The sequence below is a fragment of the Meleagris gallopavo genome, chromosome 2 (assembly GCF_905368555.1).
Source record: "Meleagris gallopavo chromosome 2, MGAL_WU_HG_1.1, whole genome shotgun sequence".
NCBI classification, from domain to species: Eukaryota; Metazoa; Chordata; class Aves; order Galliformes; family Phasianidae; genus Meleagris; species Meleagris gallopavo.
Window position 1 is genome coordinate 60,194,766 of NC_139405.1, and position 18,871 is coordinate 60,213,636.

Sequence of the window (18,871 nt, forward strand, 5' to 3'; positions counted from 1 at the left end):
CTGCTGAGCAATTTATTTGCTTCCTTTGAAGTGAACGTACAATGAAATGACATCTTGCCCATAGCATTTTTGTCTTAACCTGTGACACATTTTTTTTCTTTAAACATAGAAAGCTATTTTGTGACACACCTACATAGGAATGATATCTCCCTCTGACTTTAAAGGAAAGTGCTGAAAAGCAGTATTGTTTGAGTTAGTATTTCCTTCTATTTACATTTACGTATTTGTTGCTGCTGTTTGCGTGAAGATTAGATCTTTACACTAAAGTTCATATACTGCTGTTGCATACTTCAATATCACTTTCTTAGCTTCTGAGCTTCACTCTTGGATTAGGATGCAGGAGAAAAGCGGCAGTATAAATATTGGCTTTAAGACAATTTCAATCTTTCCCTTTTCTGGGACCAGCAGGGAAATGGTCAGTAGAGACAAAATGTTTGAACCACCTTTAGTGAGTCCCTGCTTAAATCTCGGACAAGGAAGTTCTGCTTCCTGGAAGGGAAGCAATATGCTGACCTCAGAAGCATGTTGAACAAGATGGTGCCCCAGCGAAAGTATCCTACACTGATTAATGAAAGTATCCAAAAGAATGAGAGCCCAAAGTGCTGAATTTATTTTAGGACTAACCAACTGTAGATGAGTAGATGATAATGACTGTAGATTGTACGCAAGAGACAAAAAATACCTCATGGTCACCACTAGTCAAAATGTATTGGTTTGTGCTGTGGCTGAAATAGTGGCTGCTCATCTTTGAAATCACAGACATGCACAGAAGGTAAATGTCAAGCACACTTCTTCTATAGACCCTTCAAAGGATTTTAGTCTTCACACTGAAATTTTCCCTGAATCCCCTGAGGGAACCCACCTGCTACTGTGAAGACCAAGCTCCCTGCTTGTGTAGTCACAGTGTGATTTCTCTAAAGGATTCAACCACACTGTAAGTCAACTTTTTCTGTAGCAAATCACACTTGAAGCCAGTTGGATAAGTGGGATCACATTCTGATGCCGTGATAGCCAGTAGGGATGTCTCTTATGAGCTTATTTTGAAATACATTTTCTTTTATTATTGTCTGTTTATGTTTTTGGTTTTTTTCTTACTGAAAATTTTGTTAATGTTAATTTGGAATAAACAAAGTGGTTTTTTTCTAGATGTGTAGGTGCTATAACTTAACAGATGGAGTATAATTAGGTCTATTTAGCATCATGCAGGTTCTGATGTTCTCTCACTTAAACCAAGGACATATATAAGCCTATGAAATTACAATTTTCTACTAATATTCTCTGATACATACACTTAATACTTCAAGAGGCAGTTGCTTTCAAAAATATATACATTTTGTATTTGTATTTTATGTCAACTGTTTATTTATCATATGATACGCTTTTCCTGCGTTTGCTGATACTAGAAACATGCTACCTAAAGGAATAAGGCAAAAAAAATTTGTCTTCAGCCCATGAGAGAAAACAAAAGAATCCTTTCTTCATGAAGTGTTGGATAAGGCCCTAAGAATTCCTAATCCTTTGGCATTAATTGTATTTGTCTTAATCTTTCCTAGTTTCTACCTAGCAAGGTCTCCACAGACAAAGTTATTTATATTATTTCTATTACTATGATTGCTAGTAAAAGTACCTTAAGAACTACAACATTGTCTCTAGAGGTAATGTAAATATAGGTCAAAGGCTTATATTGTGCATCTCAAAAACTCAATTATTTCCTACAGAATCACTGAAAGGAAAAAATCCCAAGAATCCAGAAGGGTCAAAGGAAAAAGGTAGGTAGAGAAGCTAAGAATTTCAGAACTGATTATTAGAACAGTGTATATGAATATACATTCTGATATACTGCTGTTATTCTGATATACAGTTGTTATCTTATACCTAGCTTGCCTACAAACATGTAGAAAGTGTACTTTTATTCACAGACAGTACACATATGGCCTCCTTGATGTTAAAAGAATAACTGAATTCTTGTCCTTTTGTCACTCCTAAATCAAAAAATAAAGTTCCCATTTACCTTTATCAGAAGCCTCTGGCATTCAAGTCTTAATATTTTAACTGTATCTGTGTGGATTAAATTTTTACTTGGGTTCAGTAAAAGAAAATTTTATTAATACTGGCTAGTCTATTAAATTGCTTTTCACCTTGTAAATAATTTTCATTGTCTGCTTGAGAGAAAGATTAACAGTTTCCCCCAAATGCAGAGACAGTAATGACTTAAACTTTATTTTTTTGCACATCCAAATCTAAAAGGATGCATGAAAGACCTTATAGTTTTGTCCTGTTCTTTGTTTCCATGCTGTTAAATCCATTTAATTATCACATCTTTTTTGCTCTCAAAATATCAAAATGTCTAGCTTGCTTTCTTTTCAAGTGCCATCTTATTTCTCTAATCTGACTTGTGATAAATGTTAAATGTTTCTTTCTAGAGACTGGTAAAAGAAAAGATGTGATGGCTCCAACAGTCTTAAAGGAAAAGGGTAATGTCATATCATGTAGCTAGGAAATAACGTGTTGTCTTTACAGAGCCTATTGGTATCAATATAGCAGTTTCTTTTTCTTTTTGTATTACAGGTTTTTAGTGAAAAGGAGCTATAGCTCTCTTCTTCTCGCTTAATAAATCTCATACATCAAAATGAATATCTTACATAATTGAGAAATTATGAAATCATATTCTTTACTATGATGTTCTTAAACTGTTGCTTGACACTTAACTGTAGCCAATATTGTCTTTGGAACTCCAGTCTACTTGAGTAAGTTAGTAACTGAGCTATTTCTAAACTCATGATAGACTTAAATGATAGACTTTGTAAGTCTGAGAATCTAATTTGAAGTGCAGTGTCTTTGTCAGGTAATTTAGTAGGAATTATTTTTGTTTAGTTTTCAAATTCTAATTTGAGCCTTGTATTGAAGTAAATAGAAATTCTAATTCCTAACACCTCTCTCACAATTTTGCTTAATCAGGAGTTATGTATGTTTGTTATAGTATAAACAGACATAGTATATACTCTTACAGCTGACTTCCCCCTTCGTTTTTTTTTTTTTTTGTCTGATATTTTTTTCAGATTCTTCAAAAGGAAAGGAAATGAAAGTCCCAGCTATGACAAAGGATAAAGGTAAAAATCACCAATTGAGTAGAGCTCTAATTTAAGACTTAGCTATGCCGTCTTCAAATGGCATCCTTCACTTCTGTACCATTTTTTTTTACTTGTGTGATAAAGAAGAGGTGTATATGAGACTAAGATGTCATCAGTACTGTTTAACCTCAAAAGCTATAGGGGCTTTCTTTCCTCTTTCTTAATTTTTTCTCATTCTTGCTATTTAAATTCAACATTTCACCATGTATTTCACTTCTATAATATATTATTTTATTGTGATTTACTCTCTCTTACACTGAAATATCAGTACTGGTCATCAAATAAAGATCAGCTGCAAAATATAGTGCATGACCTAGGCATTTTCAGACAATGATAAAACTGTAATTACAATAAACCAGGTCTTAAATAGTCTTGATCTTTTTGAAGCAGAATGGGTGAACTCAGATTGTAATTTCAAGGTCTAGGACATGAAAAAAATATTGATGTATTATTGTACAATTTCCTTCAGCTTACTTTAGTCAACAATGAATACTGAAGTGCATTTTTGTTTGGTGCACTAATATTTCAGTACAACTTAGCTTTTATATTCAAGCTTTAGGAAAGCAAATCCTATTGGCTTCTGACTCAGTTCTTGCAAACATATATATGGAAGTTAGGTAGTCTATTGAAGCATTAAACATTAGTTAGAGTCTAATATATTTGAATATTGAACTTCCTGTTCATTTTTTATTCTAATTTCTATCTTCAACATTCCAAAAATATTTTTGATTTGAAGACTCATTTATTTAAATGTAGTGGTAATAAAATAAAATATTATTTATTATAAAAGATCAAATAGTATAAAGAACTAACGTAAAGGGGAGCTAAAGGAAAGAAGGGGACAGACTCTGTAGCAGAGTCTGTGGTGACAGAACAAGAGGAAATGGTTTCAAACTTAAAGAATGTAGATTTAGATTCAATGTAAGGAACAAGTCTTTTACTGTGAAGGTGGTGAGGCACTGGAGCAAGCTGTCCAGAGATGTGGTTGATGCCCGTCCCTGGAGATATTCAAGGCAAAGCTGGATCAGACCCTGGGCTTCCTGATCTAGCTGTTCACGTCCCTTCATTACAGGGGAGTTGGACAGGATGACTTTTAAAGATCCCTCCCAACGCTAAGGATTCTATGATTCTATATCCACAAGAGTTTTCTAGATGCACTGCTAATGAATTAGATTAAGTGAAGTGCCAAACACACAGTAGTACAAGAAATAAAAGTTTAAAAAATGAGCTGATTAACTCAGTTTTATAACCCAAAACATGTTCTATCAAGAAAGATAATGTTTATCTAAACATTGCTGATTTTCACTGACTGCATGTGAAGTGGTTTGTGCTCAAAGTTTTTGAGAACAAAACTCTACCAGGAAACAATTAACTCCACTAATTTTTTTTAAAAAGTAAGCCCTCTTCACATAGTATTACATAGGACATATCACACATAACTCTTCCATTTGGGCTTTTTTTTTAAATTACAAATTGAAACACTGCAAGAGGCATAAAAAATCTTGTGTAGTTGTGTCTTATAGCTTACAAGAGCCAAGATACGAATAGTTTGTGCCAAATATGCAGTACAAGGTTACATTAGAGAGTCCTGATATTATTGTAACTGAGAGCAATGGCTTGGATGAAGCCTGAAAAAGAGCTGATTGGTTTTCATAATATTGGCAGGATGCTAAGATGAGCAAAGCCATAGTCCATTGCAGGCTAAAAGTGTTGACTCCACAGAGCCTCTGCCAGCTTCCCAAGTGAGATGAGAAATATCAGCTTTGGTTTTCCCTATTGGCTAGCGTGCATCCTTGCAGGTTACCTCTGGATGTGCTTGATGCTTTGCTGGTTCACTGAGAAAAACTGGTATCTCATAGCACTCTGCTTTTCTCTTTGTCTCCAATTTACTCTATAAGAACTTAAATCATTTGAGTTAGATGCTACCTGGCACACTGGGCCAACAGCTTTCTTTTTAAGTATTGTTTATCGTAATTCTGTAAAGTGGTTATTCTGAGCAGAACTGCAGACCCTTTAAGATCCCTGGAGTTCAACAGAAAAATGAAATTTAAATGGGAAGATTTCAGGTTGAATACATGTGTATAGTGAAGCAACCTTATAGTCTATAATAGGATTCAGTCATTTTTCAGTCACCAAACTTCATGACAAAACACTTTGCATACAGTTCAGCTCAATTCCATATGAGAGATATTCATAAGCCATTTCTTAGATGCTGGGATTCATATGCGTGCAATACTTCTAAAAACAAATACAACTAACTCAGTGACACTGAATATGTATGACAAGATATTGACATTTAGTCAGAGAACTGTAACCCCAATGCACAAAGTGGCTTTAAGCATCCTTGTGGGATGCTGTGCCTCACTAAATCACTCTTTCTTAAAAATAATAAGTGACATGTCGCATAGATCAGACAGTTTGAGAAAAGCCTTTGTAGGGAAAGTGCTCCAGAAATTTTGTGGCCATTGCCATGTAAAGTGAGAACAAGAGGTCACCTTTTTTAGACAACTAAGAGTACACAAGTAGCTTCTTCAATAGGCAGTTTAAAATAGCTAACCAGAAAAACACCTGGAGAAGTTGCAGTGGTTTGCCACTTTGCAGTGATCTGTCTAATCCAGTAAAACCTGCATTAACTGAAGTGACCACAGTCTAACCTCCACTTTGTTAAGACAAAAACACTTTTGAAAAATGAATGTTGAATTTGCAAAAGTTGGAGGTAAAATTACAATAGAAATTACTGAATAATAGAGCTTAAATATAAGTTATGTGAATATATATATATATATTACATATATATAAGGTGTAAGGTGTATAAAATTTGCTATATGAGTCTGCCTATGTGGTCTGACCATTGTGGAATCTCATTTCTGAACAGTGCCAGTTAGAAATACTTCAAGAAGGCATCAGAGCTTTAAAAATCAGATATCAAGATAATGACAGATTTAAAAATGCCAAGACTGAGATGCACGGCAAGGTAGTAAATTCCTATTGTAAGGAACTTCTTCTTCTCTTGTACTTCTCCAAAAAAAAATCTTCAACAGATATAGAAAAGAAGAGAAGAAGAACAGCAATGAAAAATGCACAATATTAATGTAAACCATTAAAAAAAAAAAGAGCTAAAATTTTAATTAAAAAAACAGTTCATATAAAATGAAAGTGGAGCAGTTTTTTCAATAAATGAAATGTAACTTTGTCCTTACCATTTTATAGTTTTTGTTTGTTTGTTTGTTTGTTTTGAGGCAAATTTTTTTTTTTAGTCAAACCAAAATGAAGTAGCATATTTGCATGTATACATTCAGTAGTCAAAACATGTTCATAAGTGAAAGTATGCCGACTGATATTTAGGCTATTTCCTGGAGGTAGGCACATGCTAGAATTCCCATTTCTTCATAATACAAGTCCTCTGGATGCATATATGTAAGTTTTTGTTCATACATTCTTGTGCAGTAAAAGACAATTTTGCAAAACATTCATTTCACACAATATTTGAGGCCAATAATGAGGATTCTCTCTGCCCAGAATTATATGCTTCTCAACAAATTACAGATTCGGTATCCCTCTGCTTTATTGCTCACCTTTGGTCCCGAGAATATCGCTCTTTTTTCTGCACTGGTCAAGTGAAAAACTGCTGTTCGTACTTTGGGCACTCCCTCTGAAAGATGAGAGAGGTAGTGAGAGATTTGTGCCTTCTCATGCTGAAGAAAGATAAGACATCTGGTTAGCTCTCCTCTGCTCCTTGCTGTTTTGCTATGTTATTAAAAAAAGATTTCTACCTATCTTTGGAAGCATGCTTGAACCTAATAGGCATTAAGTGTCAGGGACCCACATAGGCATGGAAGAAGAAAGATTCCTGTAGGTAGTTCGTATTTCCTGTTCATTAACTGTCAGTGAGAAGAAGGATCAGACTCCATATACAGTCCAAGGATCTCAATAATGCACTTGCTCTCTTAGTGCTTCTACCCAATGACTTCATGGGCTGCTGAGGTGATCCAAGTGATCTAAATCCAAAGACATCCATGATTTCTGTTCATTTTATATCCATATTTCTGCTTCCTGGAATAAGAATAATCTGGAGTGCAAAAGAGTCTGCGCTAAAACAGAACTCACACATTTGTGCTGCTTTCATTCTAGAAAATGGGCTTATGTATTCTCGTTAAGGCATTGGTAGTAATGAAGAAAAAAGTACTACTAACTTTTTTGGATGTTATCTAGTGAATGAATTTTTTCTTAGTAGATCTGACAGCCAGTTCTTGCAAATTAGGATAAAAGAAATATCCGGTTTTGCAGGGGATTTCAACCACGACGTATTCCTTGCACATTAATAACAAAATCAGTGATGATAATTAAATGAGAAGTCATTTCACCAAGCCTGTTCATTAAAACCTGAACCAGAAGAGAGAAAGGGCAGGAAAGGTGTTTTCTGCTACTCAGTAAAAAATAATTCTAAACACAGATGCTCTAGACAATCAAAAGGCCTGTCCTTTCTGATGCTCAATATACTGATTCTTAATGTGACTAAAATTTCTCTTGACATTGGTAAGAGCAATTCTGAACTTAGACAGGCAAAGAGAGATAAAATATCTGTTAGGAATATCTGAGAGAGAAATATCACCTTATACGGTTCATAAATATTTTAAAACTGCGCCTTCTTCTCAAGCTATGAACAGATGGACAATTTATGGTGAGATAGGCAAAGGCAGTATCAACTAGTGGCTGCCAGCTGCTTTGCTGTATCTGCCTGCATGAGGCGGTTTTCACTTCAGCATAACAGCATGCAATGAGCAGTTGTCATAAAGTACCTGACATGTGGGATGAGTCTGTGCTTTATTTTTGTCTTACTGTAGGTCTTATGTCTATTATCAAAATAAACGTTAGAACTTAGTCAAAACTTCTGACGACTTCAGCTAAAGAAGTTACTGTCTAAAGGTGTGTCAGGCTAAACATATTTTAACTGTCTCAAGAGTTATTCAGAGATTGAAGAATCAGCCAGGAAAAAGTTGAAATCATGATTAAAGTCAGAACAAAAACATGTCTGGAAAATTAAGTGACAGAGTCAAGGATGCATGGTTTCTAAAAAGAGAAATTGTGTCTTAGAGGTAAGTGCTTCATACACCTTAATAAAACACAGCTTTTATGGGATGATTTAAATAGGCCAATAAAAAGTTCCAGAATAGGAAGCACTGCAGAAATTTAATAGCTACTGCATAACTGGGACATTATTGAAAAAAATCAGTATTTGATTAGGAAACAGAAAATTATTGATCCATTTCCATATTAAAGCCCATTCATAAAATAATTCCTTGTCTACTCCTTAATTAACAGAAGAAGATGGAAAGATAATGTAATGAAATGCTTTTATGACATAAGATTTGCTAAGGAGTGCAGGATCAGAAGGAGTTGTGACACACTGAATTTACCAGGCGAATGGACAGCACAATGGAAAAAAAAGTAGTGTCACTAACCATAATGCAATATAGTCTGGGAGGGAAATATGGGAAGATAGATTGGGAAGAATATCTCTGAATAACCTTAATAAATTCTAAGAAGGTCCCTACATTTTTACGCAGAAAATTGAATGAACTTTCTTCCATATGCAGATGCATTAGGACATCAAGTCATAAAGCATAAATCAAAGGTGCATCTTGTCCTGGAGTGCTGTATGCAAAACTCTTACATGATAATGTGGCACCAAAGCAGGATAGGAAAGAGAAACAGAAGAGAAATGGAGAGAAATAATTCTCTTTCGCGTCAGATAAGAAATAGGAAGACTCAGGTTACCTGTAAGATTAATTAGTATGATCCCTATTGGAGGATCGTAAATCATGAATCTCTGTCAAGGACTTTTTAAAAACACCACAGAGGAACTAGATATTTACATGGCAAAGCAGTTTTCATAGCTCAACTTTTCATAATTAATTATTGTAAATTTAGAAAGGAAGTTAAATTTCATGCCTCAGGATGGAAATCAATTTCTTCTAAAAGAAAAGTAAAATTCATGGAAGAATAATTTATTTGACAGTATTCAAACTAAATATTATTCCTGGCTACTGCTGGGCTATCAAGCTCCAAGGATCAGACTATTGTTGAATAGGAAATGGTGCTTACAAGACATTTTCAAGATTTTTAAAAAGTATTCCTGTTAAGCTCAGGAATAAGTCCCTCGAAACATCCATATCTGTGGAATTAAAGGACTGCTGGTGATTCAAATTTAAATTTCTGATCCAAGTTAAATACAATATATCCATTCTGAATCTGTGAGGATTTTTGGTTTATGTACTAGCTGTTATTCTGGATTCATTATCCCTGAAAAAATGGGGTGTTTCCTCGCTTACTCATAAGCATTTTTCTTTGTATAATATTTTGATAAGAACTGTAAATGTATGATTGAATTTGAATAGGCTTGGGAAAGAAAAAACAGTGACTGGCTAGAGTCATTGTCATTTATGATTGTTAATAGCATCTTATCATGATCTGTAGGTACAAATTCCTAATTCAAGAAATAGATAATAACATTCATCAGTATGGTGTAGAAACAGCATAAGAATTTGTTCTTACTCCAAACAATCAGCATTAAAAAAGAATACATTTAAGACCATCTCTGATATCTGAGTATCACCTTCTCTAGTTCATCATTCTACTTTATTTCATGTCCTTCGCTACAATATATTTCAACCTGCGTTCTCCGCAGGTAAACAAGTTTTTATCATTTTTAGACCAAATTCTTTGACTAATCTATCCATCCTTTTTTTCTGCATTTCAGTTACTAACACATTGCTCATCTTCCAAAAGAGCCATGTGAATGGTGCTATATTTGCTCTTTTTTGATTTTTCCTAGTCATTATAAGTTTGAATAATAGGATTTGATCAGAGCAATGCTACTGGCTACAGTAGTTAGTCTTAAGATTTGTTGAGTATTTACAGTGAATGCCACCAGAAAAATCATGGCCAAGGTGAAAATTCAAACAGATGCCACTACATGATTTAATGGCATACTAAATTTTTGGTCTGTGTAGATCAGAAATTAATTAGTACAAAGTGCTTTCTGAGAGCCATTGAGGCTTCTACAGCAACTTCTGGGGAAAAAATACTACATCCTCTGAAGTGACAGTTTTACTAAATGCACACTGCATGGCTTTGTTACGCATGTCACCCATGAAAGAAAAGTGATTGCAAAGAAGACCAATCCTGGAATCTTTGTGTCTGTTCTTTACTGATTCTAGACGTTAAACTTTTTTTCTACTCCTGGACACATTCCTGAGATAGTAAACATTTGTTTTATTCTCAAAGTAGGATAAGAGGCCAACAGCATGAAAAATCTTCAAAATCTACTTCATTTTTGCCTCAAGCCATTTATAAATAGCATTTCAGTAATTTCAGGTTCAGGCTTTTCCTTTTTTCTCTATTTTAACCAAATACACTGCCAGTTTGAAACAAACAAACAAAAAAAAAAAAAACAGTAGGAAGAGATCAGCTCTGAAACTCAAATGCAAACCTTTGAGAGTGTGCCTGCTCTCTTCTCTGACCTCATGACCCTTGATTGCTTGGGCTTATTCTCCAAAGGAAGGGCAGAACAATGCTTCTGTTAATTTCCTTTCCAGCTTCAGCACCACAACAGATCTATTTGCATTGATAGTCTATTAACTGGATACAATTTTCAGGGGTTTAAGAGCTCCAAATTTGAATTCCTGCTAGCCTAAGGCAGGGCTCACTACACTTATCCTAGCAGATAAGTTTCAAAATAAATTGGCATCCTTAACTAAATTTTCAAAAGGTTCTATAAATGAAGGTTGGGAAATAGGTAGTACATGGAATTCAGATGGATTTAGGTATGAATTTGGCTAACTTCCATCAGGTTGGGAACAATAATCTGCAAAAGTAGGTAACTGTCTCCTATTTCAGATGTTTCAGTCCTTTGAATAAAATCTTGATACACTTTCACTGTACTCCCTGTGGATAAATGTGATTCTGTATTGGAACCCCAAGTTGAGCTTTTGGGGCATTGTGTTTAGAAATTGGACAGCAGTCATGCAGCAGTTTGTTCTGGGGAAACTGATTCCCAATTTCTTAACCTGAGGAATATACAACAGTTTCCTTTTGGTCTGTGTTCCTTCCCAGACCTTACAATTTCCTATCTTAGGCAGAAGATTACAAACCAAACATGTCTTCAGATGTCGTTGTTTTGTTGTTTTTTTTTTAAGAAACAAGTGATTCATAATACCGTTCCTTTAGTCTCTGCTTTCTAATTCATGCCTTCCTAGTCTGAAATACACTCCGTCTCATTTATTTATTCACTCTACTCATCTGCTGTTATTATTGTCTCAGATGAACACTGACTTTGTTACTAAAATGTGAGAATCTGGTAAGATGGATCTTGCTCTCATTAATCATAGAGATGGGAGTCTGAGGAAACAGATCAGATTTCTGATTATCAGTTTCTTCTTCTGCCAAATAAATCTATTCCTATATTGCATAATATATGTAATTTTTGAGATATTAGAAAGTTTGAGTTTTTTTACTTATGCTACATGTTACTAAATTCAGTTGTGAAAAAATACTATTTTTGTTCCCATTTCAGCTGCGGTGAAGAAGCAAGAGGAGAAGAAAGGTAAATCAATTATTTTCCCTTGACTGAAGTGTCTTTCAGGCTCTGACTGCTATGGGAAATGTTTTTTTTCATTCAGTGATACAATTGTGATGACTTACACCACCTCACGTGCTACCATCATCCAACTTTGTCTACTCCAGCTGTGATAACACATTTGTCATTTCCAGTATTGTTTGCTCCTTCTTACCGCAGGCAAACTCAGCCCAGAATCAGATACTTCATCGTTCTGATTGGGAAGAAAATGGCAGGCTTTTGTTATCATGTTAGGATTTGCCAAAGAGAACAAAAATTCCAGTGCACCATGCATGCTGACCTGACTGCTTGTTCTTTGCAGAATGTGCTTTCTATAGTGCATTTAATTTCTTCTTTCCAGATATGCATGTAACATGAATGTAAGCTTTGCTAAAGTCACTCTTTGGTATTTTAACAGACTGGTAGAAAACTTCATCCTGAAACAGAACCTAGAACAGTAATTAAAGTTTGTAAAGATAAAGATACTGTATTTATTGGATGTATCTATTTATAGTATTATCATTCAGAATAGGATTGGCTGAGTTGAAGCATTTTTTATCATTTTTCTATTTTAATTCAGTTGCAAAAATGATGAAATACTATCATTAACAGTGACGTTTTCTTTAATAGAATCAACTTTATTGATTATAAGTGAGCCACATGCTATATGTTTAACTGGGAACAATCTCAAAACTTATCCATAGATTTCTATAGATTTTTTTTTAGATTTAGCGTTAAGTAAATGTGAGCAGAACTGGCTCTTTATTTATGAAGGATATTAATTATTTTTTTTTTTTTTTTCAGGGGGTGAGGGGGTGAGGGAGAGAGAGGGAGTAAAGAGGAGGGAGATGTTTCTTTTGTCATTTCAAAAGAATTCGAAGATCCTAGGATTCACATAGCTGAACATCAGAGCCATTCTTTGCTGGCTATTCATGAAGACATTTTTAATCCTGCTTTTTTTTTTTTTCCCTTGTTATTCCTATACAGAGTCGTTAATTGAACTGGAAAAAAAAATAGTAGTTTCAACTGTTTTAACAGTTCATGAGTGAAATCTTGGCTGTGTTGATGTTAGTGGCAAAATTCCCATTCACTCCATTGGAGCCAAAATTTCACTTTATGTGTTTAAGAGAATAACAAATTTCATCTTGGTTATTAAAAAAGCCACCCTGCTGAACAGACATCAAGCCGGATATTTTGTCCAAAGATTTATTTGCAGTAACTGAGGCATAAAAGGTTGCCTGTAAAGCAGGGAGAATCAGAAAACTGGCAGCTACGCTTGCATTGGTTTTCAGAAATCAAAATGCTCTCTGTCTTGCACTTAGCACAGGAACTATTATATCTTAAATGGAAAGAAAGTAGTGAGGTAATTGCTAATTGAGGTAGGACACTACTTCTGTAAGCCTTACAACAGGTTAAGGCTCCCACTGATTTACAGAAGAACCTCAAGGGAATTTGTTTGTAATGCTTACTGCTTGCCCTTGATTCATTTTTTACAGACTAAGACTTTTTTTTCCTCCTTTACCTTAACCTCGCCCCACAGAAATGATGAAGAATTGAAATTTTAATGAATATTATTTCAAGCTTGATGTATTTTTCTTTTTTTCCTCATTCTTTTTCATATATTTTCTGCTTAAAAAAAAAAAAATATATATTTTTTTAATTAATTCAGAGGATTTTGCCAAGAGGAACTGGTAGGATACTTTCAAGCACCTGGCTGAGTAGTGAACCTCCTGCAGCTAGTTACTCTGCAGAAATGTAGAGGCGTGAATGGAGCTAAAAGTCAATTTTGGTCATTCTTCTAAAATAATTTCATTATTATATTTTTTTTTTACTAAATTTACTCTTGGGTTTCTAAGTCCAACATTTTTCAGGAAGGAAGGTAGTGACTGTAGTGAAAAACATGTTGATCTGACATCTTCCAGCAAGTAAGGAAAACTGGCCATTAATTAAGGATCTTGTCTTAGGTAAATATGCACTAAACTGGAAAATGGGCCATATCATACTTTAGCTTTCACATCCAGCTTCACACTTTCTGCAGGCTCCAAACAGAAAATATTGCATATTAGTAGCTAACACCCGATATTGTCAGATTTTATTTATTTTTGCTTATTCTGTTATTATTGAAAATTGCTCCAGGCTGCATGTGTATTCCTTTGACTGGCAATACAAAAAAGAAATGCTTGCTGTTTTTCCTTTAGTATACAGTATTCTTTTGCCCAGTTGCAAAAATAATAGAAGTAGCCAGACTGTGCTTTAAATTGACTGGCTCATTATCCAAAATATATTATGGTACTAGCATGCACAGTTCAAATAGCACTTTATCATTTCTCATGTGAATCATGAAGTACATAGGCACTGTACTGTCTGTGAAGCTTTCTTCAATTATTCCTTCTTATTCCAATCCACACCCTTAAGTTAGAAAGGCATGAATAATGAGCAACACAGGGTGACAAGCCATCATAAGAAGAGAAGAGATAAAGATGGAATGACACTTAGTTTCGACAGTACATTCTGTACATAACATAAATCAGACATAAAGGGGTTTGAAAAAGGCAGAAAAGAACAGAATTAAGATGGAAAAGGCTTATAAATTTCACTGATTTATCCAAATTGAGAAAATGAGTGATTCTAGGAAGGAACAGTTGGGCACAGTTTATACATGAAATTTATTCATTAACCCCTTCTTTTTGAAAAGTTAGTTCCCTAAGACTTTGTGTCTGAAGTCTGAAGAAAACAGTCAGCTTCAGCTCCAAGAATCATGTTATGCCATATTTCCACTTGTGTGGGATAGAGGAGCCATCACAGGAACATATAAAGAACTGTCAGTTTCTAAAGGGCAAGAGGCAGCAACTCTGCGTGACAAACGCAATTCCTAAAATCCACAAGAGCAAATTTTGCTGCTAGGACAAAAAAAAAAAATTAACTCTTTTTAAAAGCACAAGTCAAAATTTATGTGGATTAGAACAGATCTAGATATTAGTGATGTGAAATAAAGCCCATCAGTTTCAATGTACCTCAAGAAAATGATAAACACAATTTCAATTACCAAAATATTTCAGCAAATTTCAGTTCTACGTGACCTTTTCAGTGCAGGAACAAAGTGTTAATACAGTAAACAAAACCAGCATATTTATCACTCAAAAATTGTTGCATAGTTACAGAATGTTCCAAAAATGCTTTGTGCAAAATGGAGCCAGATTAAAGCCAATTTCTCATTTCAGTTCTTAGCCTCCATACCTGATTGATTTCTGACTGAAGAGGTCATGGACTGAGATGGAGATGTCAAACAAACAACCTTAAAAATCTTAGTAAATTCTCTCTCAAGGTCAGTTTTAGGAAACTTTCCCTGAAGATTCATTACTGCTGTGATTATAGTGAAAAAACACCTAGAGAAGTCAAACAGGATTTAACAACTGCATAATCCCAGAGGATTACACATCCACATGCATAAGTGTAAGAACCATGTCATTGCATAACATGAATTGTGAACCTGATCTGCCAGGAATTCTGTTTCTGTAGGTTCCTTACATCTAATGAGTGAGAGAGGGAGCTCTGTCTTACTTCTAGGACAGTTAGACTGGTCGTCTTCTGGAATTCTCATTTCCTATATAGATTGTTAGATGTTATAAGCTCTTGTAAATTAGTGAGATACAGAAGTTATTTGCATATTGCTGTTAGTAGACAATAACACTACTTCTGGTTTTCAGCATTATCACTCTGGCAGCTTGCTCTTAAATTTATTTAACAGCTTTTAGAAAGCCAAAAACACATTCAGCTGACAAGTTTCATCAACAGAAAATTGATAGGATGGCATGCAGGATCAAAATTTATGTTTTTGCAATAAGCACATCATGGTGTAAAAAAAAAAAAAAAAAAAAAAAAAAAAAAAAAAAGTCTGAGTGCAACTAGTATAAAACAAATGCATAAAATGAGTAAAGTATATACATTCCAGATCCAAACTTATTTTTGGCCAATCCAATAAAAGGCAATTTCTTAGAATTGTTCATGGTAATGGGAAACTGTTGATCCCCATACAGGGTGGTATAAACTGGCTAAGGAAAAGCAATATCCCTTTGAAATGAATAGAAAAATCATGATGTTTGCCAAACTGAAAATGAACTGGGTAGTACTGGATTTCGGAACTACTTATGTTTGATTTTGACCAGAAAAAAAAAAAAAAGGAAGGCAACCATCTTATTAATAAGGCAAATGCCCATGGCAGCATGGGAGTTTTGTTCAGCTGCAGTTACCTCTAGTGTAATATGAACCACATCTCCATAATGTAGTTTTCTAAAATGCTTCAAATGATAAGAAATTAGACAACTTAATTGTATAACTGCGAAGTGCACCACACATCCTCCTGGTAGAATGTGTATTTCTAAATGGAGAAACAAAAGTAGAATATTTATTTAAATTCTGATCTGAAAAGTAGTATTAAATATAAATTTTTTGTGTGAGAAAATAAAACAAGTAGTCACAGCCGACTATGTTGTGTAAAATAATCAGCGCTATTTTGACTGTAGCTCGAGGTAGGACTCTCTCTCAAGGGATAACACTCATTGAATTAGCCACAAGATGGAGCCCAACGGACCTGTGAACGGGTTGTTAGCGTTGCCCTCCTGAATCAGATAAAGAACAAAATAGTGCTGTCTTTATTATACCGAAAAACATTTTATGAGAGACTCTAGTAACAGACAAGGTACTTCTTAATATTAATCCTCTCCTGCCTAAAGATATTTTTCATTTTATAGACAACTGTTGTTATACATTGGTGTTTTTTGGCTTCCAATGCTGAGGAAGCAAAACCCTGGCATTTTCAAGGAAAACAAATGTAGAATTTACATGAAATATGGAAGATAAACTGAAAAGTATACATTGAATAGCAGAAATTTGCTTGGCCTCTGTATACTTGTCTCAACAATCTTAGAGGATATAAATAATGAATGTGCATTCTGCAGGGCTGAGTCTTAATGCTCTCATTCAAAACCACTATTAAGTGATGGCCAGAACTTGAGGAAACAGGCTCCTGTGCTGTCCATGTTGCAAGTACTTGCATTAGGATAAGACATGACAGGAATACACCCTCCAGATTGTCCATTCAATGGAGGTAGAAAACAGGCAGTGGAGCAGTAAGTGTACTGGGCTCAAGACCAATCCATGTGATGCATCTTCACTGAATTCACAAATTTAAAACACTTCAGATGAGCTAACTTTTAAAAGGTTTTATCTCACACAAATTTAGAAGTCTAAAGTGAGACTTATAAGTTGAAGCTATTCACCCTTGTCTTATTTTAGAGTTATTGGAGAGAAATAAGTGTTCCAGAGAGGGATTGAGTGATTAAGCTGTCTTAGATATGTTTCAGGATACAAGGATCTTCCTCCTGGAGTTCCATGTATTTCTGACCTGGCAATAACAAAGTACACAGTTCAGGATTAATAAAGCAAATATAAAACATAATGTAATAAAAGTAATAAACATCAGGATAGTTAGTTTATTACTTCAGCAACCCTCCTAAAACCTTCAGTTTTCCTCTTTTAAGAGCTTAACATCAAAAGAAAAGAGTGTGCAAAAGAAGAAAGTTATTTGCTTTTATTAATAGTAGACTAAATATCTATTCTCATTGTATTTAGACAATGGAGCTAATGTAAATATTTAATCTAGAATGCTTAGCATTAAGCTACAAAATCCATGTTTAGCATCCTTTCACTTAATTTTTATTGTACTCATTGTTAAGTTAAGGCACATAAAACTAATGATGTTAAACTTACATCAATATATTTTTAAACTTACCCAAAATTATATTCTCAACAAGATAATCTAAAACCTGGCATCAGTTAAATCTTCGTAGTCCCTTTAAGGTAAAACTGTGACTACTCTACACTTTTCTGTGTGTCTTATTAAATGATAAACCTGGTAAACAATTCACATTGGCAGATCTTGTATAGCATTTCAATTGCAGTTATGATTGCCGTTTGTGTTAAAGTGCAGCAGTAATTTATTCAGCCCCTACTACCAATAAAAGAAGACAGTTAAACTAGTTTACAATGATTATTCAAGAGCTGAGATTTCTGAGGGAAATGTGATCTGTGTAATTGGTGGCCTGTGTTGTTCCTATAAGTTAGGTATAACACATGTATATTAGCATTGTCAGCAAAACTTTCAACTGTCAATCAGCATAATATGATTAAACACATGAATATCCATATAGCACATGCTTAATTGGCTAAAAATGTACCCATGGGACAAATTTTCAGTTATTACCCCATACAAAGACGGTTGTAAATGAATACTCAAAGATATTGTGCTCTTACAAAGTTGTAATCAAAGCAGAAATAAGAGATCAGCAGCAATTCATGAGAAAAAAATGATGGCTCAGGATATTCTGCCCCTAGAAGCTAGCCATTAGTCCTCTGATTTAATCACCATATTACTATGGATAGTATATTGGGAAAAGTCCATCTTTTCAAGTGCTAATTGCTTTCTTATTATATTCCATTCCTAATATGAACTAATCTCTTTTCTGATTTTCTTTTCTAGATTTTTGTTAGGTCATCTCATTGTCGTCTTAATGGCATTATTTTACATTCATGTAATAACATATATGAATGTCATCCATGGTTATACATAAAATTCATTCATATTTAAGAAGGAGCTAAAAAAAAATGCTCATAGTCAAAATACTTGCATGGAGTCTGGACCCAGGGAATCAGTCTGGCTTCTTTAACAAATAACGGGCATTATGAAATAGACTGAACATCTAAATATTAATAAGTATTAACAACACCTGCAAGAGGCACTCCTTTCAGCTCCAATTGCTTATTTGGAATGGTAAACAACACTATTTTTGTATAAATTAGTGTTAATATTCAGAAAAGATGTAATCACTCTAACAACCTACGTATCTTAATCTGCCTGATTTCACTCAGTTACCATTTATATGCCAATAATTTTTTTTTAATATAAAATATGGCCTGAGCTTTGCTATGTTTTACCTTAATTACACATAAAAAAAATAAATATTACTAAAAATAAAGGCTTATTAAGCATATTCTCCCTGATCTATATGTTCCCATCCCATAATTTGAGAGAAGAGCACATGAAAACGCCAGAAGCTGAGGATAT

General features: G+C 34.4%; 1 protein-coding gene across 1 annotated transcript in view; it reads left to right on the top strand.

The window, feature by feature from the left end:
• The window catches only part of TRDN (triadin), a 205,327-nt gene that overhangs the window by 149,070 nt on the left and 37,386 nt on the right, over positions 1–18,871 (top strand). The window contains exons 26-29 of the mRNA XM_085217385.1: positions 1,719–1,769; positions 2,424–2,474; positions 3,060–3,110; positions 11,707–11,736. Of these exons, the coding sequence (XP_085073511.1) occupies positions 1,719–1,769; positions 2,424–2,474; positions 3,060–3,110; positions 11,707–11,736 (183 nt within the window). The remainder of the gene's footprint in view (positions 1–1,718; positions 1,770–2,423; positions 2,475–3,059; positions 3,111–11,706; positions 11,737–18,871) is intronic.